Source organism: Coregonus lavaretus, assembly GCF_964263955.1.
Source record: "Coregonus lavaretus genome assembly, chromosome: 37".
Lineage (NCBI taxonomy): Eukaryota > Metazoa > Chordata > Actinopteri > Salmoniformes > Salmonidae > Coregonus > Coregonus lavaretus.
Window position 1 is genome coordinate 26,554,568 of NC_140024.1, and position 22,220 is coordinate 26,576,787.

At 43.1% G+C, this 22,220-nt stretch overlaps 2 protein-coding genes across 2 annotated transcripts; one reads left to right on the plus strand and one right to left on the minus strand.

Moving 5' to 3' along the window:
• Positions 1 to 7,960: 7,960 nt before the first annotated feature.
• On the plus strand, positions 7,961 to 9,278 carry hypk (huntingtin interacting protein K). Its single transcript, XM_084154460.1, has 4 exons — positions 7,961 to 8,144; positions 8,584 to 8,639; positions 8,732 to 8,783; positions 9,036 to 9,278. Exons 1-4 carry the CDS (start codon positions 7,983 to 7,985, stop codon positions 9,129 to 9,131), a joined length of 366 nt encoding a protein of 121 aa, XP_084010586.1. The 5' UTR covers positions 7,961 to 7,982; the 3' UTR covers positions 9,132 to 9,278.
• Positions 9,279 to 9,347: 69 nt separating this feature from the next.
• On the minus strand, positions 9,348 to 13,776 carry mfap1 (microfibril associated protein 1). Its single transcript, XM_084154459.1, has 8 exons — positions 13,536 to 13,776; positions 12,946 to 13,162; positions 12,492 to 12,636; positions 12,103 to 12,296; positions 11,457 to 11,726; positions 10,743 to 10,902; positions 10,296 to 10,385; positions 9,348 to 9,910 (listed from the first exon to the last, which is right to left on the minus strand). Exons 1-8 carry the CDS (start codon positions 13,615 to 13,617, stop codon positions 9,731 to 9,733), a joined length of 1,338 nt encoding a protein of 445 aa, XP_084010585.1. The 5' UTR covers positions 13,618 to 13,776; the 3' UTR covers positions 9,348 to 9,730.
• Between the last annotated feature and the right edge of the window lie 8,444 nt (positions 13,777 to 22,220).

Sequence of the window (22,220 nt, forward strand, 5' to 3'; positions counted from 1 at the left end):
GACCCTTTGAGGACGACATCCTAAAAGTCCCCGCAAAAAGATCCTCTAGCATCTAAAACACATTTCAATGTGAAAAAGTACAAATTGTTTTCCCAAAAGAAGTACCGGCGTTACAAAACAAAAGCGCTACTTGTGGTTGTGCAATCCTACTTCCAACGGGTCAACAGGGTATCAAAAAGAAAGGAGGACCAAGGCACTCTTCATATAATTAATTAAAATGCCTTTATTTGTATGGCATGTTCAATAGAAACAATATTTATTTTTTATCTGACGTGTTTCGGCAGGGTAGTTCTTCCTGAGTTCTTCTCTCCTATATCCTGGATCACATGTAACACAAAGACACATCCAACCAACCTTGCTAAATCTCAAAATCTCAGCATCGACCTCAATCCAACTTCGGGGGGATAGAAAGTGTCCGGGTATCTATTTTGCTCATGTCCTGTGTGCTCTCCCTTTGCTTCTGTGTCGGGCGCTGCCAGAAGAGTTGGAGAGAGAGGTGGTGGCGATGAATTCCCAACAGCCCTCAACCCCTCCTCCCCCTGCTCTGCTTTACCCTGGCAGATTAGGCAGAGAGAGAGAGAGAGAGAGAGAGAGAGAGAGAGAGAGAGAGAGAGAGAGAGAGAGAGAGAGAGAGAGAGAGAGAGAGAGAGAGAGAGAGAGAGAGAGAGTGTGGAAGGTGGGGGCCAATGTGTTAGTCCCATCTGTCCCTCCCTTCCCCCAGGGCCCTCGCTCCACTGCTCCAGAGACAGCCTCCAGGCCACACACACACACACACACACACACACACACACACAGGACAGAGCAGCCCCATGGTCACAATAGGCTTGGGCCACACTGTTAATCGGGTTACTTACCCACAAGAGTGGAATTACCCGCAAATTACTGTTGATTTTTAAACATTTAAGGACGCTATCAGATACCTTCTGCTTTCCTACACAGCGCCGCCCACCGCCGCACGGTACCTCCTGGCTAAACTCTGTGATACTCCCTGCTTGTCCATCATAGAAAGAGGCCACATCCATAATCCTATCATCATTACGCTCTCCGGCCCAGAAACACACAGTACAAGAGGAGTGGGCACAGGCCAGGTCTCTCTCCAGTCAAAATCCTGACGGAACGCAAAATCCATTTGTCCATATTTGGTTGATATTTAGTTGAGTTCTCAACAAACGTGAAATTCTACTGTACTTGAAATTAACCAACCCTTGAAATCCTGTTGTTGATTTGTTGTTGAAATCTGGTTCAAATGAGTGTACTCTTTGGCCTGAATGCCAAGCGTCACGTCTGGAGGAAACCTGGCACCATACCTACGGTGAAGCATGGTGGTGGCAGCATCATGCTGTGAGGATGTTTTTCAGCGGCAGGGACTGGGAGACTAGTCAGGATCGAGGGAAAGATGAACGGAGCAAAGTACAGAGAGATCCTTGATGAAAACCTGCTCCAGAGCGCTCAGGACCTCAGACTGGGGCGAATGTTCACCTTCCAACAGGACAACGACACTAAGCACACAGCCAAGACAACGCAGGAGTGGCTTCGGGACAAGTCTCTGAATGTCCTTCAGTTGCCCAGCCAGAGCCCGGACTTGAACATCTCTGGAAAGACCTGAAAATAACTGTGCAGCGACACTCCCCGTCCAACCTGACAGAGCTTGAGAGGATCTGCAGAGAAGACTGTGAGAAACTCCCCAAACACAGGTGTGCCAAGCTTGTAGCGTCATACTCAAGAAGACTTGAGGCTGTAATCGCTGCCAAAGGTGCTTCAACAAAGTACTGAGTAAAAGGTCTGAATACTTATGTAAATGTGATATTTCAGAAGTTATTTTTTATTTTATTTATTTTTTATCTAAAAACCTGTTTTTACTTTGTCATTATGGAGTATTGTGTGTAGAATGATGATAATGATAATCAATTTTAGAATAAGGCTGTAACGTAACAAAATGTGGAAAAAGTCAAGGGGTCTGAATACTTTCCGAATGCACTGTACAGTAAACTCTGTTCAACTCTTCTCCACAAGAGAGACTCTCACTTAACCTCCTCTGAGTTTATGAAAGAGATTCTGTTTTAAACTGGCATAGACTGTGGCTGAGTGTCAGGGTGGGGGCCCTACCCATGGCAGAAGAGTACAGTAGCCTATAAAAAAATGCTTGTGATCTGTATGTTTGTAATCCATGTTTACAAAGGTGGACTTGCTCGATATTTCATCCTAGTGGCCTTTCTCAAGACGAGAGAAGCACTGCGCCCACATTCTTATCTGGAGTACAGTAGTCCACACATGTTGTTTACACAGGGAGGGAGTACACAGGGAGAGAGGGAGTCAGAATAGATTTGGGTCAGTGTGCAGGGCGCTGTGCCAGGATAATCCAGGGGAGTTGTACAGTCCTCTCAGTCTCAGTTAGGGTGACCTTCATCAGTCACGCTCTCTCTCTCCCCGACCCCGCCGCAGCCTAACTCCATAACCCAGACTGGGTTATCATCGTTCGGCTGCAGAACAGTTCCTACTGGGGCTAGTACTCTATAACAGCATAGGCCTAACTCATCTGTGGTTCCCAAACCTTTTGGGGTTGTGTGACCAATCTAGGCCTGTCAAATATTCTTGTGACAGACCAAGTAAACAAAACAAATTCTACCACAACACAGTTTTTAGCCACCTGCAGCCTATGAAGAACTGTCAGCAACTCAAAACAACAATTTTAAGCACTTATGTTTGATGGGTTATATACACTTATGAATGGACTTTTGCAGCCCTAGTCTAGGGATTGATTTAAGAATGGCCTATGTTATCTAACTGCACACTCCCTGATGCACTGGTTCTCCCTGCATGCACTGTAAAGCTGTGTTGATTATCAATGACAAACTCGTTTTAGACATAGGAAATATTGACACAATGTCCATATTCCACTATCTGCTCTCAGAATAGCAGCAACTATAATACCTACTTTCTCTGTCTTCCACAACTCTAATCCTTGGTACAAGTGAATGAACTGAGCACAGTAAGAGGCCTAGAGAGCTGTCTGACGCGACCCTCTCTGACTGGGATAAGAGGCTTGTGGGGGGATACAAACCGTCTGAATGAATACTCGGTAACACTTTACTTGACACCTAGCGTCATAACACGTTATGACATGGACATAACCATGTCATAATATGTCATAACAGCTGACATACTGTAACGTGTCATAACCTGTTACAATATGGTAATAACTCTGTCATGACACATATATTTAGACCTGTTGTGACATATATTGTGTTATTTATGGCTGGTTATGACACCTACATAAGAATGTCAAAACCCACAAAACCTACCACACAAGGCAAAACATTCCATTACACCATGGCCTACTTGTCAACATTATTTTCTATGTTATATAACATTTTCTGAAATTGACCATGTTGAATTATCATTGTAATTGCACACATATTGATGTCAGACATGCGCCTACCCCAATGCTCTTTTGCTGATGACTGGGATGAATGCAGGAGCAGATTTCAGGAGCAGGACAAGACACCTTCTTTTTGACTGATGAATGACATAAGGGCGTGTACGTGATAGGCCTATCTAGCTTATATGATTATGATGGTCATAATACTTCTTGACAGTGTGATAAAGTGTATTTTCTTAGTCCAAGTAAAGTGACACAGTATAGTCATAATGCTTCATGACAGTGTCATAAAGTGTATTTTCTTAGTCCAAGTAAAGTGACACAGGATGGTCATAATGCTTCTTGACAGTGTCATAAAGTGTATTTTCTTAATCCAAGTAAAGTGACACAGTATAGTCATAATGCTTCATGACAGTGTCATAAAGTGTATTTTCTTAGTCCAAGTAAAGTGACACAGTATAGTCATAATGCTTCTTGACAGTGTGATAAAGTGTATTTTCTTAGTCCAAGTAAAGTGACACAGTATAGTCATAATGCTTCATGACAGTGTCATAAAGTGTATTTTCTTAGTCCAAGTAAAGTGACACAGGATGGTCATAATGCTTCTTGACAGTGTCATAAAGTGTAAAAACATGACTTTAAATAATGAATTTCAACAACAACAACAACAAAATATTTTTAAAAACAACTTTCAAACGAAAAGAAAACTTATTGGCAAAGAAAAAAACATATTTGAATAAATGTGGGTTTTGACACTTATGCAGGTGCCATAACCAGCCATAAAATAACCCAATATATGTCACAACAGGTGTAAATATATGGGTCATTACATTTTAGTCATTTAGCAGACGCTCTTATCCAGAGCGACTTACAGGAGCAATTAGGGTTAAGTGCCTTGCTCAAGGGCACATCAACAGATTTTTCACTTAGTCGGCTTGGGGATTAGAACCAGCGACCTTTCGGTTACTGGCACTACGCTCTTAACCACTAAGCTACCTGCTGCCCTGACAGGTTATGTCAGCTTTATGATATGGTTATGACCATGTCATAATGTGATATTATGACGCTAGGTGTCAAGTAAAGTGTTACCGAATACTCTCACATTGATTGTCTGCCGGGGACGCACAAGCGCTACACAGCCTGTAGCATAACAACAGTTGTAGGATTGTAGCCAAAAATAGCTAGAAATAGCCAATGCCTGTCCTTTTTCTGGGGACCTGTCTCACTAATGACAGAGAGGATAGATGACAAGTTGGATGAAAGATCTCACTGCTGTCTCTCAGTAGATAATTGATGTAATACAGATTGAGTTATAGGTCTATACTGTACAGGCTTGCGCTGGAGATGTTCATGTATTTTCCTCTCATTAAGCTACAAATGGAAATATGTCAATCAATCTGCCAAATGTGACACTGTTTTCCTTCTTCAGACGTGACAGTGGTACTATCTGTTTTCCTTCTTCAGACGTGACAGTGGTACTATCTGTTTTCCTTCTTCAGACGTGACAGTGGTACTATCTGTTTTCCTTCTTCAGACGTGACAGTGGTACTATCTGTTTTCCTTCTTCAGTTGTGACAGTGGTACTATCTGTTTTCCTTCTTCAGACGTGACAGTGGTACTATCTGTTTTCCTTCTTCAGACGTGACAGTGGTACTATCTGTTTTCCTTCTTCAGACGTGACAGTGGTACTATCTGTTTTCCTTCTTCAGACGTGACAGTGGTACTATCTGTTTTCCTTCTTCAGACGTGACAGTGGTACTATCTGTTTTCCTTCTTCAGTTGTGACAGTGGTACTATCTGTTTTCCTTCATCCCAGTTGGTTGTCACGCAATCATAGCTCCTGTCTGAGATCACAAAACCATCAACACTCGCAATCATTGCCCTAAAAAACACAATACTGACTACCAATTCATTCCTTACAGTGACAATGAACAAATACTATTCTCCAAGAATCAACATTAACTGATGTCATCGCAGCAGAGAAGAATCACTAAGAACTTTAATCTGGTTTGAAGATCTTTAATCTGCTGTTGGCTAAATCACTCCACCGTGAATTTACAAGAACCAATTAGTCCCTTCAGATAAACAGTATTGTATTCATTAGCACACATCGTAGCAACACTTTTTCAAAAAATATACAACGGAAAAAACAGTTGTCCCTCCCTGTTTCAATCCGTTTCTTTCCATTTGGTGCATAATGAGTACGTCCCGGGTTTTACTCTCGAGGGTCGGTCAGGGAGGCCCACCACCGTCGCCCTCGCCACTACCCAGCATTCCTGGGGGCCTTTTCTCTGACAGATAATTGCTGTTTCCTCGTGGGAGAGGAGACACTGCCAAAGCGAGCAGACAAAAGCAAATTAGAGGAGCCAAAACAACGCTTGAGTGAAAGCATTCAATCTATAGGCCTTTTGGAAGAATGGTTGGATCGAGTCCAAGCACATGCTTTCCAAAAAACACAGTTGACTGTAGTTTTTTTTTGTGTAAAAAAAAAAAGTGTCTTAATATTCTTTAGAGCCCAGTTATTTTAGAGATATGTTTGAAGTGTAAGCATTTATAAACATTGTATTCTTACTGTCCATTGAGTGTGATGAGACACAGAACTAAGACGATGACCCAGAGAGAGGCAAGCCTCACATGTCAGTTAGAGGATTCCCATGTCAACCCATGGCAACACAATTTATCCATTCATCAACAGTGACATAACTGATTGAGTGTGCGTAACAGTCAATTTTCCAATTTACGCTCTCTGGATTACACAGAAGCTGCAGATTACAGCAAATTTCCCACACATAATCTACACCACAATCCCAAACATTTCTGAAAGGATGAAACATCATATTTCTACTTCACAGGTTGGGGGATTAAAAACAGTATTTGATTGCCTTTTCAATGTGGCCTGCAACCCATGAGTTTAAAGTTCAAACTAGCAGCTCAATGAACTGAGGATTTTTTCAATGATACTTTTTATCAAAATAATATACAATATAGGCCTATGTGACATGAATTATATAACAGAAAAATGGGCCATTTCACTCTAAAGAATCATATCAATATGATCACAATGTCCTGTTTCTATGTCTGTCTGATTGATGTCTGTCTGCCTGTCTGTCTACCTGTCTGTCTACCTGCCTGTCTGTCTGTCTGCCTGCCTGCTGGTATCGGCGGGTTGTTCAGTCTGTTTGTCAATCAATCCATAGCATACTGTAACTGTACATGTATAGGACAACAGCAACTATTATAGATCAAGAAGTGGATCATAGTGAGGTGTTGATGAACTACTGAACACAGCCAGGAGCTAAATTGGGTGAGAAGGAAGGCAGTCAGTGAGACAAATTCCACCAGGCAGGGGAAGGGAAGGGGGGGTGACACAATAAGACATTCTATTCATTCCATTTTGTTTACCAAGATGGTAATGTCTGCAACACCATTCACTGTTTCTCAGGGAGGGCTGGGAATGCGATCCATAAAAACTATAGAATTCATAAATTCATATTCTTTGTTATTGAATTGAATCCATTTTGAAGGCAGTCCGACCAGAGTTGGGTTCAATTCCATTTAAATGAAATAAATTCAGGAAATACATTTTAACTACATTGACTGAATTGAAATGGAATTGACCCCAATACCAGAGTCCCACCACTTGCAAAAGCCCAAGCTCACTCCCTCAATGCTTCATTCTGAGTTCTGAGCAAACACCCTAAGAGGGAGAGACAGTCAAAGCGATGTTGGCTTCAGAAGTGATCAGGGAAGGTTTCTCTACTCTTTAGGCTTAAGCTGATTAAAATAAATTGGATGGATTGGTTAGTGTAGTGTAGTGTACAGGAGGCGGGAAAACTGTTGTGGGGGGACTGAGTGAGAAATGTAGGAGAGGAGGTTGACCAGGTTGTTGGCACTCCGAGTATTAAAGTACTGTAAACCTCTTATGCGAGACAGAAATAGGCCTAGATGTGTGGAGTTCCCTTTAATCCATCCTCATGCAGTCTACACATCAACCTATCCAGTCAGAATATCATGTCCCATTTGGCCAAGTGACACTTGGAAGTTGGATATCACTTTTTTTTTTAAGGGATTGAACTTGATCTTAAAGTAACTGTCCTGTGAAAATCTCACTTTTAAAAGTTAATATTCTGTTATCTCATACCCAAATAATGTTGTTGACTCATCCTATACTCATATTTGTGGCCAAAGCATAAATTGGAGAACAAACACTTTAAAAAACCTACCTCAAACTTGTATCTCAAACAGACCACTTCAAAAAATGCTTGCTATTTCCTCAATAGATGATGAATCCGAGTTGGGTAATGAATATTTTTAATTACCGGTATATCCCCATACCATTCTGTTTTTGGGGTACGCCCACACCATTCCAACACAGAAAATATGCTTTTTAACATACTTTACAGTTGTTTGGAAGGAACATATTGTAATTAATTATAGGTCATATTTAATATTAATCTGGAAGTCCCAAGGAACCCGTACAACATGGACCGCTTTGCTAAATTACACCGGAAACCATGTGACATTGGTGCTTCTTAATTTGCCTTCCGATAGTTCTGTAAACTGATACTCACTTTATTTTCGTTCCGGATCTACAGGAGCAAATATGGCGGCAGAGGGAGATGTGGATTTGGACCTGGAAGCTGAGGAGAACTGCACTGGAAAACCAGCAGAAAAGCCTCGGAAACATGATAGCGGGGCCGCTGATTTGGAGAGAGTCACCGATTATGCCGAGGAGAAGGAAATCTCAAGCTCCGATCTTGAAACGGTGAGGCTGGGCCAAGCACGCGGGGCGACGATGGGTGCCCACATTACAGTAGTATGATAGCGAGGTATGTTGGTTTGCTAGCTAGCTTATGCTAACAACAGGCCTAACTGCGTACAGTGAAGAATGGCAACAATCTTTGCCCAAACCATGTTGTTGTGAAAGTGTTACCGTAATCAACTCACAAACGCGTAATTTCACGTTAGCACGTGCTGTTCAACCAAGTTACCCCAGAACAGAACAGGCGCTGTACTTCCCATGACAGGGTAGGGCTTCTGTATATTCAGCGAACGTTAGCCTATGGCTACTTCTATGTTTTTATGCTGTGCAGAATTGATACTCTTCCAACCTGTTTTTGGAGTACTAGTTACTGACTCGTCAGTACTGTCATAATAATATGATCCCTTTGACGATCTGATAATGTCTGTATGTCCTGTTTCAGGCTATGTCAGTGATTGGAGACAGGAGATCAAGAGAACAGAAAGCCAAACAGGATAGGTGAGTCACTGTTCCTTTGTCAGATTTTCATTCAACAACCACTGATCTGTCAATTGAGTACACTAATGGCTTGTCTGGGGTTATGATTTCAGAGAAAAGGAACTGGCTAAAGTCACTATAAAGAAAGAGGACGTAGAACTCATTGTAAGTATCCCCCCAGATAATTTTCTTGTTTAAATGTGTCAGTCACAACCCTCATCTAAAGTTAAATGGTCTTTTGCATCACAAAAGCATTTCATCAAATTAGTCCTTAAACTCTAGTTCTATTATGGGGTGTTAATAAAAACCTATACTTCAGAGATACATTCATAGATTGTATGAATGTCTGTGAAGCTTTTTCTCCCATCAATACAACTACCCATTCTGATATCCCACCCCTCAACTGTCTATCCACAGATGGGCGAGATGGAGATTTCCCGAGGAGTGGCCGAGCGCAGTCTGAGAGAACACATGGGGAACGTGGTAGAGGCTCTGATTGACCTGTCAAACTAACTGACCCCAGAGCAGCTTTATGCAGCAGCATTGGACACTGGACTGCTTCCTAGCCTGACCGTATTCATTGACTCCATTCCATGGCTCAAATCAGACATTGTCAACTGAAATAAAACATTGCATTTCTTTGTATATTCTTCAACAATACTTAAAATTGATTAGTCTTGTTTACGTTTTTGATTTATAATAAATGTGGAATGAAATAAAACCAATGGATGAAAATGCAATGTGTTTTAATCACTTACGCTGTATATCCAAGTTAGAAGAAAATGACTTGTCAGATCAATGGGGATAAAACAAAATCAGGGAAGATCTAAAACTGAAAACAAAATAGCTACACAACTTTGAAAATTTACAAAATTACATAAATATGCCACCATGAAGCATCCACACATTATCAGGGCATAGCCCTAAACCCAGGGCCTTGCTCAAGTGGTTGGCGCATTCAGGATATTGCAGGTAAATGTATGGCCATAGAACATACTTCAGTGAAGTCTAGTACATTTCCATCTGCAACATTCTGAAACGTTTCACCCCAAGCTCGTTGAAAAGTCTGAAAATGCAGGAGAAATACTGAAGTCTCCCACCCCAACTCGGATTCAGGTCTTCCTCTTTTGCACTGTTGGCCGGTCAAACACGTCTCTCACTCCTGCAGCCTTCTGCTTGAAGAACTTGCTGTTCTGAGCACTCTCCTGAGCCCAGGCTGAGTCGAACGATGTGGTGTCCTGGTCCACCAGGTGGGTGTACTTAGTGCGTCCGGAGCGACCAAAGTTCTTGACCTGGAATTAAATGAGGGGGTTGTTAAAGATGCACTAATTGTTGACGTCACATTTCGGATTGATTGTTGGCTGTATGGTTCATATACAATTGTATAATTTCTTATGTCATGAAACCACACGCATCCATAGTTTGAGGTAGTTTCTGGATACTATCTGTCCATTTAGATCGTTTGTCTCAAGAGCAGCTCCAGAAGCAAACATTCTGTATAGCCACTATAAATGAAAGAAATTGGTGCACAGGGGTTGCCAATACACTGGGTTCAAAAACAGTCTGAATTTTCTGTTTACATCAATAGTGTACATTTATAATACATAAACATAGGGGATACATGTGTTACAAAAGTACTATGTATGCAACGTGATGATTGAAAGAAGTCCAGCTGACCTGCATGACTTTGGGGAGGATGGTTTTGTTGAAGTGGTCCTCCAGAGTAGGGGCGCTGAAGTCTCTCTTGAACACATTCTCCTCTTCGTCCTGGAAACAGATCACATTCAGCATTTAGCCAATATCAAAGCCAAGACAAGCTATTCGGAAAAAATAATACATCTTTACCAAGTTTCAATTATATGAATGGAGGATAATGGCAGAAAAGCAGGAATCACATCCCTGAATATTCTACAACAGTCCACACACTGCTTATAAGAATCACTCATACAACAATCTAACACTTGTAGTGGTTAACAAACGTGGGACAGTTCACTCCTATACTTACACTTTCTCCTACAATTATAACAATCACTCATCAGCAACATATAATCTGAGGGTGGTGTGTTTCTTATAAGAATGCACTGTATTGCGTTCTCTGAACCCCAGTGTCTACAGCAAACTCACCATGAAGAAGGCTCCTCTGTGGTAGTACTTCTGGAGGAACTTGTATTTGCCCTTTGAGGCCTTGTTTGTGATCTGTTTGCCGTTGTTACGCAGCTCGGCCCTGCGCTCCTCCTCGGTGAGGCTGTGGAACCTCTCAATCTCAGACTTCTCTTTCTCCATTCTGGAAAATCAGACACAAGGCAAGTAGGTTACATGGACAGCAAAGGCCTGTATCAATATAATTAACTCTGGACCAGTAATTATTAACATGGTTCAAACACTAATAGTGTACAGATCATACATACAATAATCAAATACTATAATACAAAGATGCAAGTCTTTTTGACTGCGAGGGAACAACACCAGCTTTCAATAGTAATGTGAAGTATTTCTGATGAAGGCAACATGCAGAAGCGTGTTGGTTTTAATAATTGAGAAGCATTTTTGTCTACTTCCATTGTCATCCAAGACTGTCTGAATATGTTCCTCTCTTATGCACTTGCCTGTAAATTGCTTTGAATGGCTTAAAACATGCTGCACAATTAATGTACCACCACCATGGGGCACTTTAGGGCACACTGTAGCAAAACGTTTCAAAACTTTGCGCAACAAAAAAATGAAAACGAGTGTTTCTTATTGGACAAGTTAAGATAGTACTTGCCCGTTTCAGATCTATTTTCATTTTGTGCCTAGTGAACACCACCATGGTTCATATTTAAGTCTGACTGTACTCACGCTTCACGGGCCTCCCGGTCCCTCTTGATGCGTTTGAGCTCCCGGACCTTCCACGCCTCGTACTCCTCCTCCTCGTTCTCCCCGTCTGTGTCCAGGGTGTCGAGAGCGGCCAGAGTGCGGCGGTTCTCCTCAAACTCCTTCTTGGCCTCCTCCTCCACGATCTTCAGGGTGTAGCGCCGACGGTCCTCCACCTGCTTCTTGGCCTCCGCCTCCAGCTCCCGCTGTTTGAGCTCTTCCGCCTCGCGCTCCGCCACTGTCACTCGGTCCTTCCTGAGGAGAGACACACACCAAAATCGACTTCTTTCACTCAGCACACAAACGCTGCAACACAATCAATTTGTTCCGTGAACATACTCAGTTCATATGATAACAGGACAGCATGTATACACAAACTGATGCATGCAGTATAAAACAGCATAAGAGCTGATAAGTTTTGTACTGGCTTGTAAATGAAAATGGTGTTTCTCGTATAGAGCCTAATGTATTTGCATCAGTCATGTATACATTTGGCTGTTTTGTATTGTCTAATCCCAAGGCCACGACCATAGTTTCATTTAGAAAAATAAAGTTATTACATTCTATAAAATAAATTATATTAAGTCCTGATAATGGTTCGGGAGTGATCTTGGATGGCAGGACTCCTTACTTGCGGATGAACACTGGTTTTAGCCGCGGCTCTGCCTCATCTTCACTGTCCGTGTACTCCTCATACTCTGACTCCGACTCCTCCTTCTCCGCGCCCGAATTCCCTTCTTCCTCCACCTCCATGATCTCTGGCATGTCCTCGTTCTTCCGCTCCTGCGCTCGCTGGCGCATCATCGCTCGCCGCCTCTCGATTTCCTGCAGACATAAAACAAAGTCAATGTGTTACATACAGGGTATCTTTCATAACAATCCATATTAAACACCTGGGACCATATTCCCAAAGCATCTCAGAGTAGGAGAGATGTTCCAAGATCAGTTTGGTCTTTTAAATCTTAATGAATAAGAGGGGGACCTGATCCAGCTTTCCAAGAAAATCCTTGTGCCACTCACCTCATCGTCCACTTCTTCCTCTTCCTCCTCCTCTTCGTCACTGCTCTCTTCGGCTGCTCTCTCCGGGTGCCAGGTTCCCTCGTCGGAGTCCTCACTGCTCTCTGCAACCACCTCCGGTTCTGCGATCTGTCTGTGTCTCGCCAACCTGAGAGAGAGAGAAAGAAACATTTACAATCTTCACAGCGCTCAACATCCAGTAGGGCTAATAGTTAGGACTAAATGGTTTAGAGATCAAAGCCCAAGAAAAATAAATCAATCATTCATAGTATTCAAAATCCTGAAAACCCACAATATGTGCAGAGATTTTTTTTAACAACCCCTCACCCAACTATGGGTGTCCACTGACAAATAAAGTTCAGCTCAGTACAGCTCAATGAAGTTGGGACTGGGAGCCATCACAACCAACACAGGATGCCACTGATTTACAAGATGAACCGATGAGAAGTATCTTCACCTCTCCTCCACATCCTCAGAGACGCGGTTTAGCAGACGTTTGAGACGTGGGTCAGACACCACCTCTTCCTCCATCTCCATCTCAGGCTCGGCATCCTTTGCCTTTTTTATAAACTGGAAGTCCTCCTCCTCCTCGTCAGAGGAGTCCATGGGAGCATAGTCGGGACGTTTACCCGACACATAGCGCTTCACCTTCACCTTCTCCATCGAAATCTCACCTGGGAGGGAAAGTTGGGGAGCACACTTAGTTAACATGAACTTTCCATTATCATAGATGGCTCTATTTACTATGTTACATGTGGTGAAGTTAAGTTGTATATACTGTAGTTTTGGTTTAGCTGGTGGCGCATGGACTGAAACATGGATAAGGCCGGGCATGGAATGTTGTGTTATTTTGATATCTAGAGGCAGACAAAAAGTTTGTCCATACACACTATTAAGGTATGCTGCAAGCAATTATATAGTGATATGTAATATTAACTACCTAAGTTACAAAAAAGTGTTGTACTTGGATGGCTAGCTATTGCTACCATAATGAAATCGGCTACCAGCTGGTGCAGGATAGCTTGAGTTAGCTACAGGAAAACTCACCTTTCTCATTTCGAATCGGCACAGCGCCAGCCGTGGACTGGATCGGCGGTTGCTTCATGTTGAGGGCGTCCCGTCCAGACATGACTGCCCGATCAACAATATCAATATATGAAGAAAAATGTAATCAACTTTTAGATAGCAAAACAAACCCGTCGTTTATTTTCTAGACCACGACAGGCAATGTTCTGACGGTCCCGGAAATACTTATTCTTCTTCGGGATTGGGTTGGCGGACCGCATCCAACTTTTAAGGTGCATACACTGCCACCTACTGTACTGGAGTGTGAGGCCAGTCACGGTCTACCCATTTTACATTACAGTTTTTCTCCATTGGTTTGGCTCATTTCTTGAAACAGAAATTACATTCTCAAAACTCTAAGATCATTTGGCAAAACAGTCTTACAGTTCAGCACAACACTATAGCTCACTTGCAAAAGCTCATATCTCTCCTAAAACTGTTCACTCATGCTTCAAAACTAAATTCCTTTCCCATATAAGGAGTCAGTGCCACGAAAATGGCAAAGATCCTTCTCAATTGCTTTGGCTCATTTCTTGAAACAGACCGGACGTTCTCAACACTCTTGGTGCTTTAGCCAAAATAACGTGGATGGTTCGGCACAACACCATGGTTCACCTGCAAAAGCTCATACCTCTCCCAAAACAGTTCACGCATGTGTCAAAATTAAATTTCCTTCTCATTTAAACAGTCAGTGCCCCCAAAATGCTTCGTCCCTTTGGCATTGTGTAAGCACTGCAAGTCAAAATGTTTAGATGTTTTGTCACTATGGCAGAGGACCATTGAAATATCCCTCATGTCCACCTTTCAGTCTTAGCCCAGTCCTTCATTGACAATGGTTACTGTACTGTTTTTTGTCTAGCTAACAGAATACAATTGTGTATAAAACTGAAAAAAATAAATAGGATTTTAGGGTAAGAGTAGCCTCCAAGGTTTGACATCACACATTGCACTCATACTGCCAAGGAAATTGTAACCATTATCATTCACACACATAAAGTAACTTCCATACATCAGAGTAAAAAGAAAATGTATACAGCATAATATACTGTAATATAAACACACAAACAAAAAACAATGAAAATTATATGCAGCCTACAGTGCTGTAAATAAAGCTGGAGTTTCACAACTAACAGTTCTTCACTGGTCGCTGTCCTCACCCTCCTGGCCATCCACACGCTGCTGTCTGTCTGGCCACAGATTCTCGTCCACATCACAGCGTATATTCTCCCTTGCGATGCAACGAGGGAAGAAACGGCGTGCATGTCGCAACCATCCCCTACACTGATCTCCTGTAATATCCTCACACGCAGCGTCCATTGCATGGAGCAGGGACCTCTGATCTTGAGCCCGATGCTCATACACTCTCCACCTCCAAGCGGAGAAATACTCCTCAATAGGATTGAGGAAAGGAGAGTAAGGTGGTAGGAACACCATGACCATCCTTGGATGAGTAGTGAACCAGGCCCTGATGAGCGGGCCACGGTGGAAATTCACATTGTCCCATACAATGACATATTGTGGTAGGTGAGGCCCTACGAGACCGCTCTCATTTTCAGGGATCAAATCAACATGAAGGCGGTCCAAGAAGATGAGGAGCTTCTGTGTATTGTATGGGCCAAGACTGGGGATGTGAGTGGCCACACCATTCTCCGATATGGCAGCACACATAGTTATATTGCCCCCTCGCTGGCCTGGGACATCCACCATGGCCCGGTGGCCAATAATATTACGGCCACGTCTTCGGCCCTTGGCCAGGTTGAAGCCAGCTTCATCCACAAACACGAGGATGTGATGGGTCTCGTTTCCTTCCAATGCCATTATTCTCTACAATAGCGTAAAAAAAGAAAACATCAAATCAGTCATACAGAAGAGTCATACACTACAGTTACAGACAATTACATAGGAATGTTCTATGTTCTCCACAAGTTCAATATACTACTGGCCACTACTCCAGTGGTTCCAAACCTGGGGTACATGTACCCCTATGCAGAGGTACTACAGGGGGTATTTGACAGAAAGGGGAGGGGGGAAATCATCAATGACTAGACTTACTGAAATGTTACAGTAAAACCCACAGTATTAGATAGATTTACATGGGAGGCACTAATTGCAGCTCTTTGACCCCTTTTCTTATTGTATGTTATATTCTTCAAAATAAGGATTATAATGATAATTGCATCATACAGTAAGCTGCAGTTTTTAGGCGAAATGTTGAAGTCAGATAAATCAAATACTTCCATACCTGGATTACCTGGATACACAAATCAGGTAAAGTGGGTACTGAAGCCAAAAAAGTTTGGGAACCACTGCTTAATTGTAAAAATGTTATAATGATGGACAACCAGTAACTGACTTACATGTACATACTGGTACCGCAGCTCTTTCACTCTATCAGAGTTCCTCTCAAATGGTACCCTGTAAATTTGCTTCATTGTCATCTGATGCTTCTTCAATATCCGGTCTATTGTGGAGATGCTTATAGAGTTGACATTTTGGAATATGGCATTGTCTTGTAGGATTGCAGCGCGGATCTGTCTCAATGTGATGGCATTATTTGCCATCACCATGTTACAGATCTCTTGTTCTTGTTGTTCATTGAGAAGTTTTCCTCTGCCACCTGTGCAAGGTTGTCGTCCAATCCTAGATATAGAAGTCAAAGGACAACACTCCATTCGTAATGTATACCTTATGTATTCCTTACAGAATGAGTTACCTATGTAATTGTATTGTTGTTTTACTTACAGTAACTTTACCACAATTCTAATGCATCACTGCACAGTGACTGGAATACTACTGTAAACTGTATCATCAATACTGTAGAAAATAAACTATTCCATAGTTTATTTTCTCCAATGTTTTTCTTGTCATTTTTAGTATCATAACATCCCATTGAGGTAAGATATTACTGTAGGCCTATCACACACACACACTAAATGAATAGGTAAATATGTAAATAAATATATTTCTTGCTCTATGCACAGTGTCCTGTCCTATACAACATATAATTCCATCATTGACTGACTACATACCTGTTTTCCCTGCGAAAGGTTTGGATGATGGAGGAGACTGTTGAGCGAGGCACATTAGGCTGCACTCGGCGACCTGCCTCCGCCATTGTGAGGCCATGGTTGATGACATGGTCTATAATTGTGGCCCGAATTTCATCCGGGACAGCATGGTGTCTTCGTGCTCCTCGGCCTCTTCCCCCTATTCCACCACCACGCACCCTTACTCCTCCTCCTCCTCTTCTTCTTCCTCTTCCTCGAGCAGGCAGTTGCCCTTGTTCATTTACTTGGCCAGGTGCCTCCATGTTCAGAAATTGTACTGGTCCTGCATGGTCAAGCTCTTTACATACATGTTTGGCAGCATTCACAGTCATGGACAGCACCTGTCAGGTAACTAAACATACTGTTTGATTGGTCATCTGAGATGTGTGAAACTCCTCCTTCGTTAGTCAAGTTCTAGTTTCACCTGACTGTCAATTGCTGTAATAAATTTATCAAATGTTCCAAGGGATTCATATATGGTATTCATGGTATTATGTTCTTGACTAATTTTGACAATTGAACAGACTATTGTGCATGTGATGACTTATACAATGAAATGACGCTGACACGTTTTGGAGCGAACAACCATTAGACTGAGAATCAACAATCAGTTTAGATCAACAAGATCTATTCACTTGGAAATTGTGCTAAATGTAGGCTACCTGTACTTAATCATTTGCAAAGATGTACTGAGACATTGAGACATGTACTTAGACATTTGCAATTTGATGAAATGAATGAGAAATTCAATTCTGTTGTGAACAATTGCCAAGTGGTTTGGAGGTTTGTCCATGTAGTTTTGAGAATGTAATTTCTGTTTCAAGAAATGAGCCAAACCAATGGAGAAAAACTGTAAATTCTATTCATTATTCCTGTTCCTCTAAGAAAGTGAAAGAGCCCTAGACACCACTTTCCTCAGTCTACTACAGCACCCCAGCCAGCCTCTCTAACCCTTTCATACAATCTCTCCCTATGTCATACAGTTCACAAAATATCAACACATGCACCACCGTTTCCTCCACTAAACACTCATCACACAGACCTGTTTCATGTCTTCCTATCATCCACAACGTGGCATTCAAACCTGTGTGCCCAAACCGTAGTCTACTCCACACAACTTCCTCTCTCCTACATCCCATACTCCCCACCTCTTCCTTTCCTGACCGGTGCACGCGGTAAAATTCCCTACCCTTACTACTAGCATCATACTCCCTTTGTCAAAGATCGAGCCCTTTTGCTCAGATCAAGGACCTTACTTCCCTGCAGCCCAGCGGGACCTGAATATCTACCCCCTCTCTCCTCACAGCACTCTTAGCCACCATATCTGCCTTCTCATTACCCCTCCACACCCACATGGGCGGGAACCATCAACTCGGCCGCATACACTGGCACCTAATCAGTTAACTGCTGATCTAACATTGAAATCTGGGATATACACCTCTGCCCCCACACTACCACTGACTGGAACCTTTGAACCATCTGTATATATCCCTAAAAAGTAATAAAACCGATTATCTACCAGTCAGGTTTCAAGACTGGTCATTCAACTGAGACTGCTCTTCTCTGTGTCACGGAGGCTCTCCGCACTGCTAAAGCTGACTCTCTCTCCTCTGCTCTCATCCTTCTAGACCTATCTGCTGCCTTTGATACTTTGATAATGTGAACCATCAGATCCTCCTCTCCACCCTCTCCGAATTGGGCATCTCCGGCGCAGCTCACTCTTGGATTGCGTCCTACCTCACAGGTCGCTCCTACCAGGTGGCGTGGCGAGAATCTGTCTCCGCACCACGTGCTCTCACCACTGGTGTCCCCCAGGGCTCAGTTCTAGGCCCTCTCCTATTCTCTCTATACACCAAGTCACTTAGCTCTGTCATATCCTCACATGGTCTCTCCTATCATTGCTACGCAGACGACACACAATTAATCTTCTCCTTTCCCCCTTCTGATAACCAGGTGGCGAATCGCATCTCTGCATGTCTGGCAGACATATCAGTGTGGATGACGGATCACCACCTCAAGCTGAACCTCGGCAAGACGGAGCTGCTCTTCCTCCCGGGGAAGGACTGCCCGCTCCATGATCTCGCCATCACGGTTGACAACTCCATTGTGTCCTCCTCCCAGAGTGCAAAGAACCTTGGCGTGACCCTGGACAACACCCTGTCATTCTCCGCTAACATCACAGCGGTGACCCGATCCTGTAAGTTCATGCTCTACAACATTCGCAGAGTACGACCCTACCTTACACAGGAAGTGGCACAGGTCCTAATCCAGGCACTTGTCATCTCCCGTCTGGATTACTGCAACTCGCTGTTGGCTGGGCTCCCTGCCTGTACCATTAAACCCCTACAACTCAGCCCGTCTGGTGTTCAACCTTCCCAAGTTCTCTCACGTCACCCCGCTCCTCCGTACACTCCACTGGCTTCCAGTTGAAGCCTGCATCTGCTACAAGACCATGGTGCTTGCCTACGGAGCTGTGAGGGGAACGGCACCTCCGTACCTTCAGGCTCTGATCAGTCCCTACACCCAAACGAGGGCATTGCGTTCATCCACCTCTGGACTGCTGGCCCCCCTACCTCTGCGGAAGCACAGTTCCCGCTCAGCCCAGTCAAAACTGTTCGCTGCTCTGGCACCCCAATGGTGGAACAAGCTCCCTCATGACGCCAGGACAGCGGAGTCACTCACCACCTTCCGGAGACACTTGAAACCCCACCTCTTTAAGGAATACCTGGGATAGGATAAAAGTAATCATTTTTTAAAATATATATTGTAAAGTGGTTGTCCCACTGGCTATCATAAGGTGAATGCACCAATTTGTAAGTCGCTCTGGATAAGAGCGTCTGCTAAATGACGAAAATGTAATGAAATGTAATCTATACATCTCTCCACACACCGTCTCACGCCCTCACCCCATTCTCTCCTGCCCTCAATCATGCCCACATCTACACTTGGTTTCAGAAACAGCCACGGAGGAACGTTCCCCAATGCAATTGCCGGCCCTATCTCTCTCTCCCCCAGTCCATACTCTACCACATTCTATCCGATTGTCCACCCGTACGCCCTCTGCTTACCAACTCCTCACTCCCAGCATTTCCCAGTTGCTGTGACTGCAGGATGTCCTTCTGAACTCCCTTTCAACCTCGCCCAGTACGCTAACACAAGTTTGTCCCACCTTATCCTCAGTGGCAGGTCCAAAAGACTTCTCTAGGTCCAAAAGACTTCTCAACAGCTTCTACCCCCAAGCCATAAGACTCCTGAACAGCTAATCATGGCTACCCGGACTATTTGCACTGCCCCCCCACCCCATCTTTTTACGCTGCTGCTACTCTGTTAATTATTTATGCATAGTCACTTTAACTCTACCCACATGTACATATTACTTCAACTACCTCAACTAGCCGGTGCCCCCGCACATTGACTCTGCACCGGTACCCCCCTGTATATATAGCCTTAGTTATTTAATTTTACTTCTGCTCTTTTTTTATCAACACTTTTTTGTTGTTGTTTTATTTTACTTTTTTATTAAAAATAAATGCACTGGTAGTTAAGGGCTGTAAGTAAGCATTTCACTGTAATGTCTGCACCTGTTGTATTCGGCGCATGTGGCCAATAACATTTTATTTTATTTTATTTTATTTGAGTTCCACACTATCCACCTGCAATGCCTCAACAGGTGGCGTCCTGAAGGAACCCACACACAATCTCAGGGCCCTTGACTGTATCCTATCCAGGTATTGTAGTACCGTTTTGGTAGCCGATCCATATACAAAGCACCCATAATCCAAAGATGACCTGATCAATGCCTGGTATATACAGTTGAAGTCGGAAGTTTACATACAGTGGGGAAAAAATTTATTTAGTCAGCCACCAATTGTGCAAGTTCTCCCACTTAAAAAGATGAGAAAGGCCTGTAATTTTCATCATAGGTACACGTCAACTCAAATCCTGCAGTGCCAGACGTGTCCCCCTGCTTAAGCCAGTACATGTCCAGGCCCGTCTGAAGTTTGCTAGAGTGCATTTGGATGATCCAGAAGAGGATTGGGAGAATGTCATATGGTCAGATGAAACCAAAATAGAACTTTTTGGTAAAATCTCAACTCGTCGTGTTTGGAGGACAAAGAATGCTGAGTTGCATCCAAGGAACACCATACCTACTGTGAAGCATGGGGGTGGAAACATCATGCTTTGGGGCTGTTTTTCTGCAAAGGGACCAGGACGACTGATCCGTGTAAAGGAAAGAATGAATGGGGCCATGTATCGTGAGATTTTGAGTGAAAACCTCCTTCCATCATCAAGGGCATTGAAGATGAAACGTGGCTGGGTCTTTCAGCATGACAATGATCCCAAACACACCGCCCGGGCAACAAAGGAGTGGCTTCGTAAGAAGCATTTCAAGGTCCTGGAGTGGCCTAGCCAGTCTCCAGATCTCAACCCCATAGAAAATCTTTGGAGGGAGTTGAAAGTCCGTGTTGCCCAGCGACAGCCCCAAAACATCACTGCTCTAGAGGAGATCTGCATGGAGGAATGGGCCAAAATACCAGCAACAGTGTGTGAAAACCTTGTGAAGACTTACAGAAAACGTTTGACCTGTGTCATTGCCAACAAAGGGTATATAACAAAGTATTGAGAAACTTTTGTTATTGACCAAATACTTATTTTCCACCATCATTTGCAAATAAATTCATTAAAAATCCTACAATGTGATTTTCTGGAAAAAATATTCTCAATTTGTCTGTCATAGTTGATGTGTGCCTATGATGAAAATTACAGGCCTCTCTCATCTTTTTAAGTGGGAGAACTTGCACAATTGGTGGCTGACTAAATACTTTTTCCCCCCACTGTACACCTTAGCCAAATACATTTAAACTCAGTTTTTCACAATTCCTGACATTTAATCCTAGTAAAAATTCCCTGTCTTAGGTCAGTTAGGATCACCACTTTATTTTAAGAATGTGAAATGTCAGAATAATAGTAGAGATAATGATTTATTTAAGCTTTTATTTATTTCATCACATTCCCAGTGGGTCAGAAGTTTATATACACTCAATTAGTATTAGGTAGCATTGCCTTTAAATTGTTTAACTTGTGTCAAACGTTTCGGGTAGCCTTCCACAAGCTTCACACAATAAGTTGGGTGAATTTTGGCCCATTCCTCCTGACAGAGCTGGTGTAACTGAGTCAGGTTTGTAGGCCTCCTTGCTCGCACACGCTTTTTCAGTTCTGCCCACAAATGTTCTATAGGATTGAGGTCAGGGCTTTGTGTTGGCCACTCCAATACCTTGACTTTGTTGTCCTTAAGCCATTTTGCCACAACTTTGGAAGTATGCTTGGGGTCATTGTCCATTTGGAAGACCCATTTACGACCAAGCTTTAACTTCCTGACTGATGTCTTGAGATGTTGCTTCAAAATATCCACATAATTTTCCTTCCTCATGATGCCATCTATTTTGTGAAGTGCACCAGTCCCTCCAGCAGCAAAGCACCAACACAGCATGATGCTGCCAACCCCGTGCTTTACGGTTGGGATGGTGTTCTTCGGCTTGCAAGCGTTCTCCTTTTTCCTCCAAACAAAACGATGGTCATTATGGCCAAACAGTTCTATTTTTGTTTCATCAGACCAGAG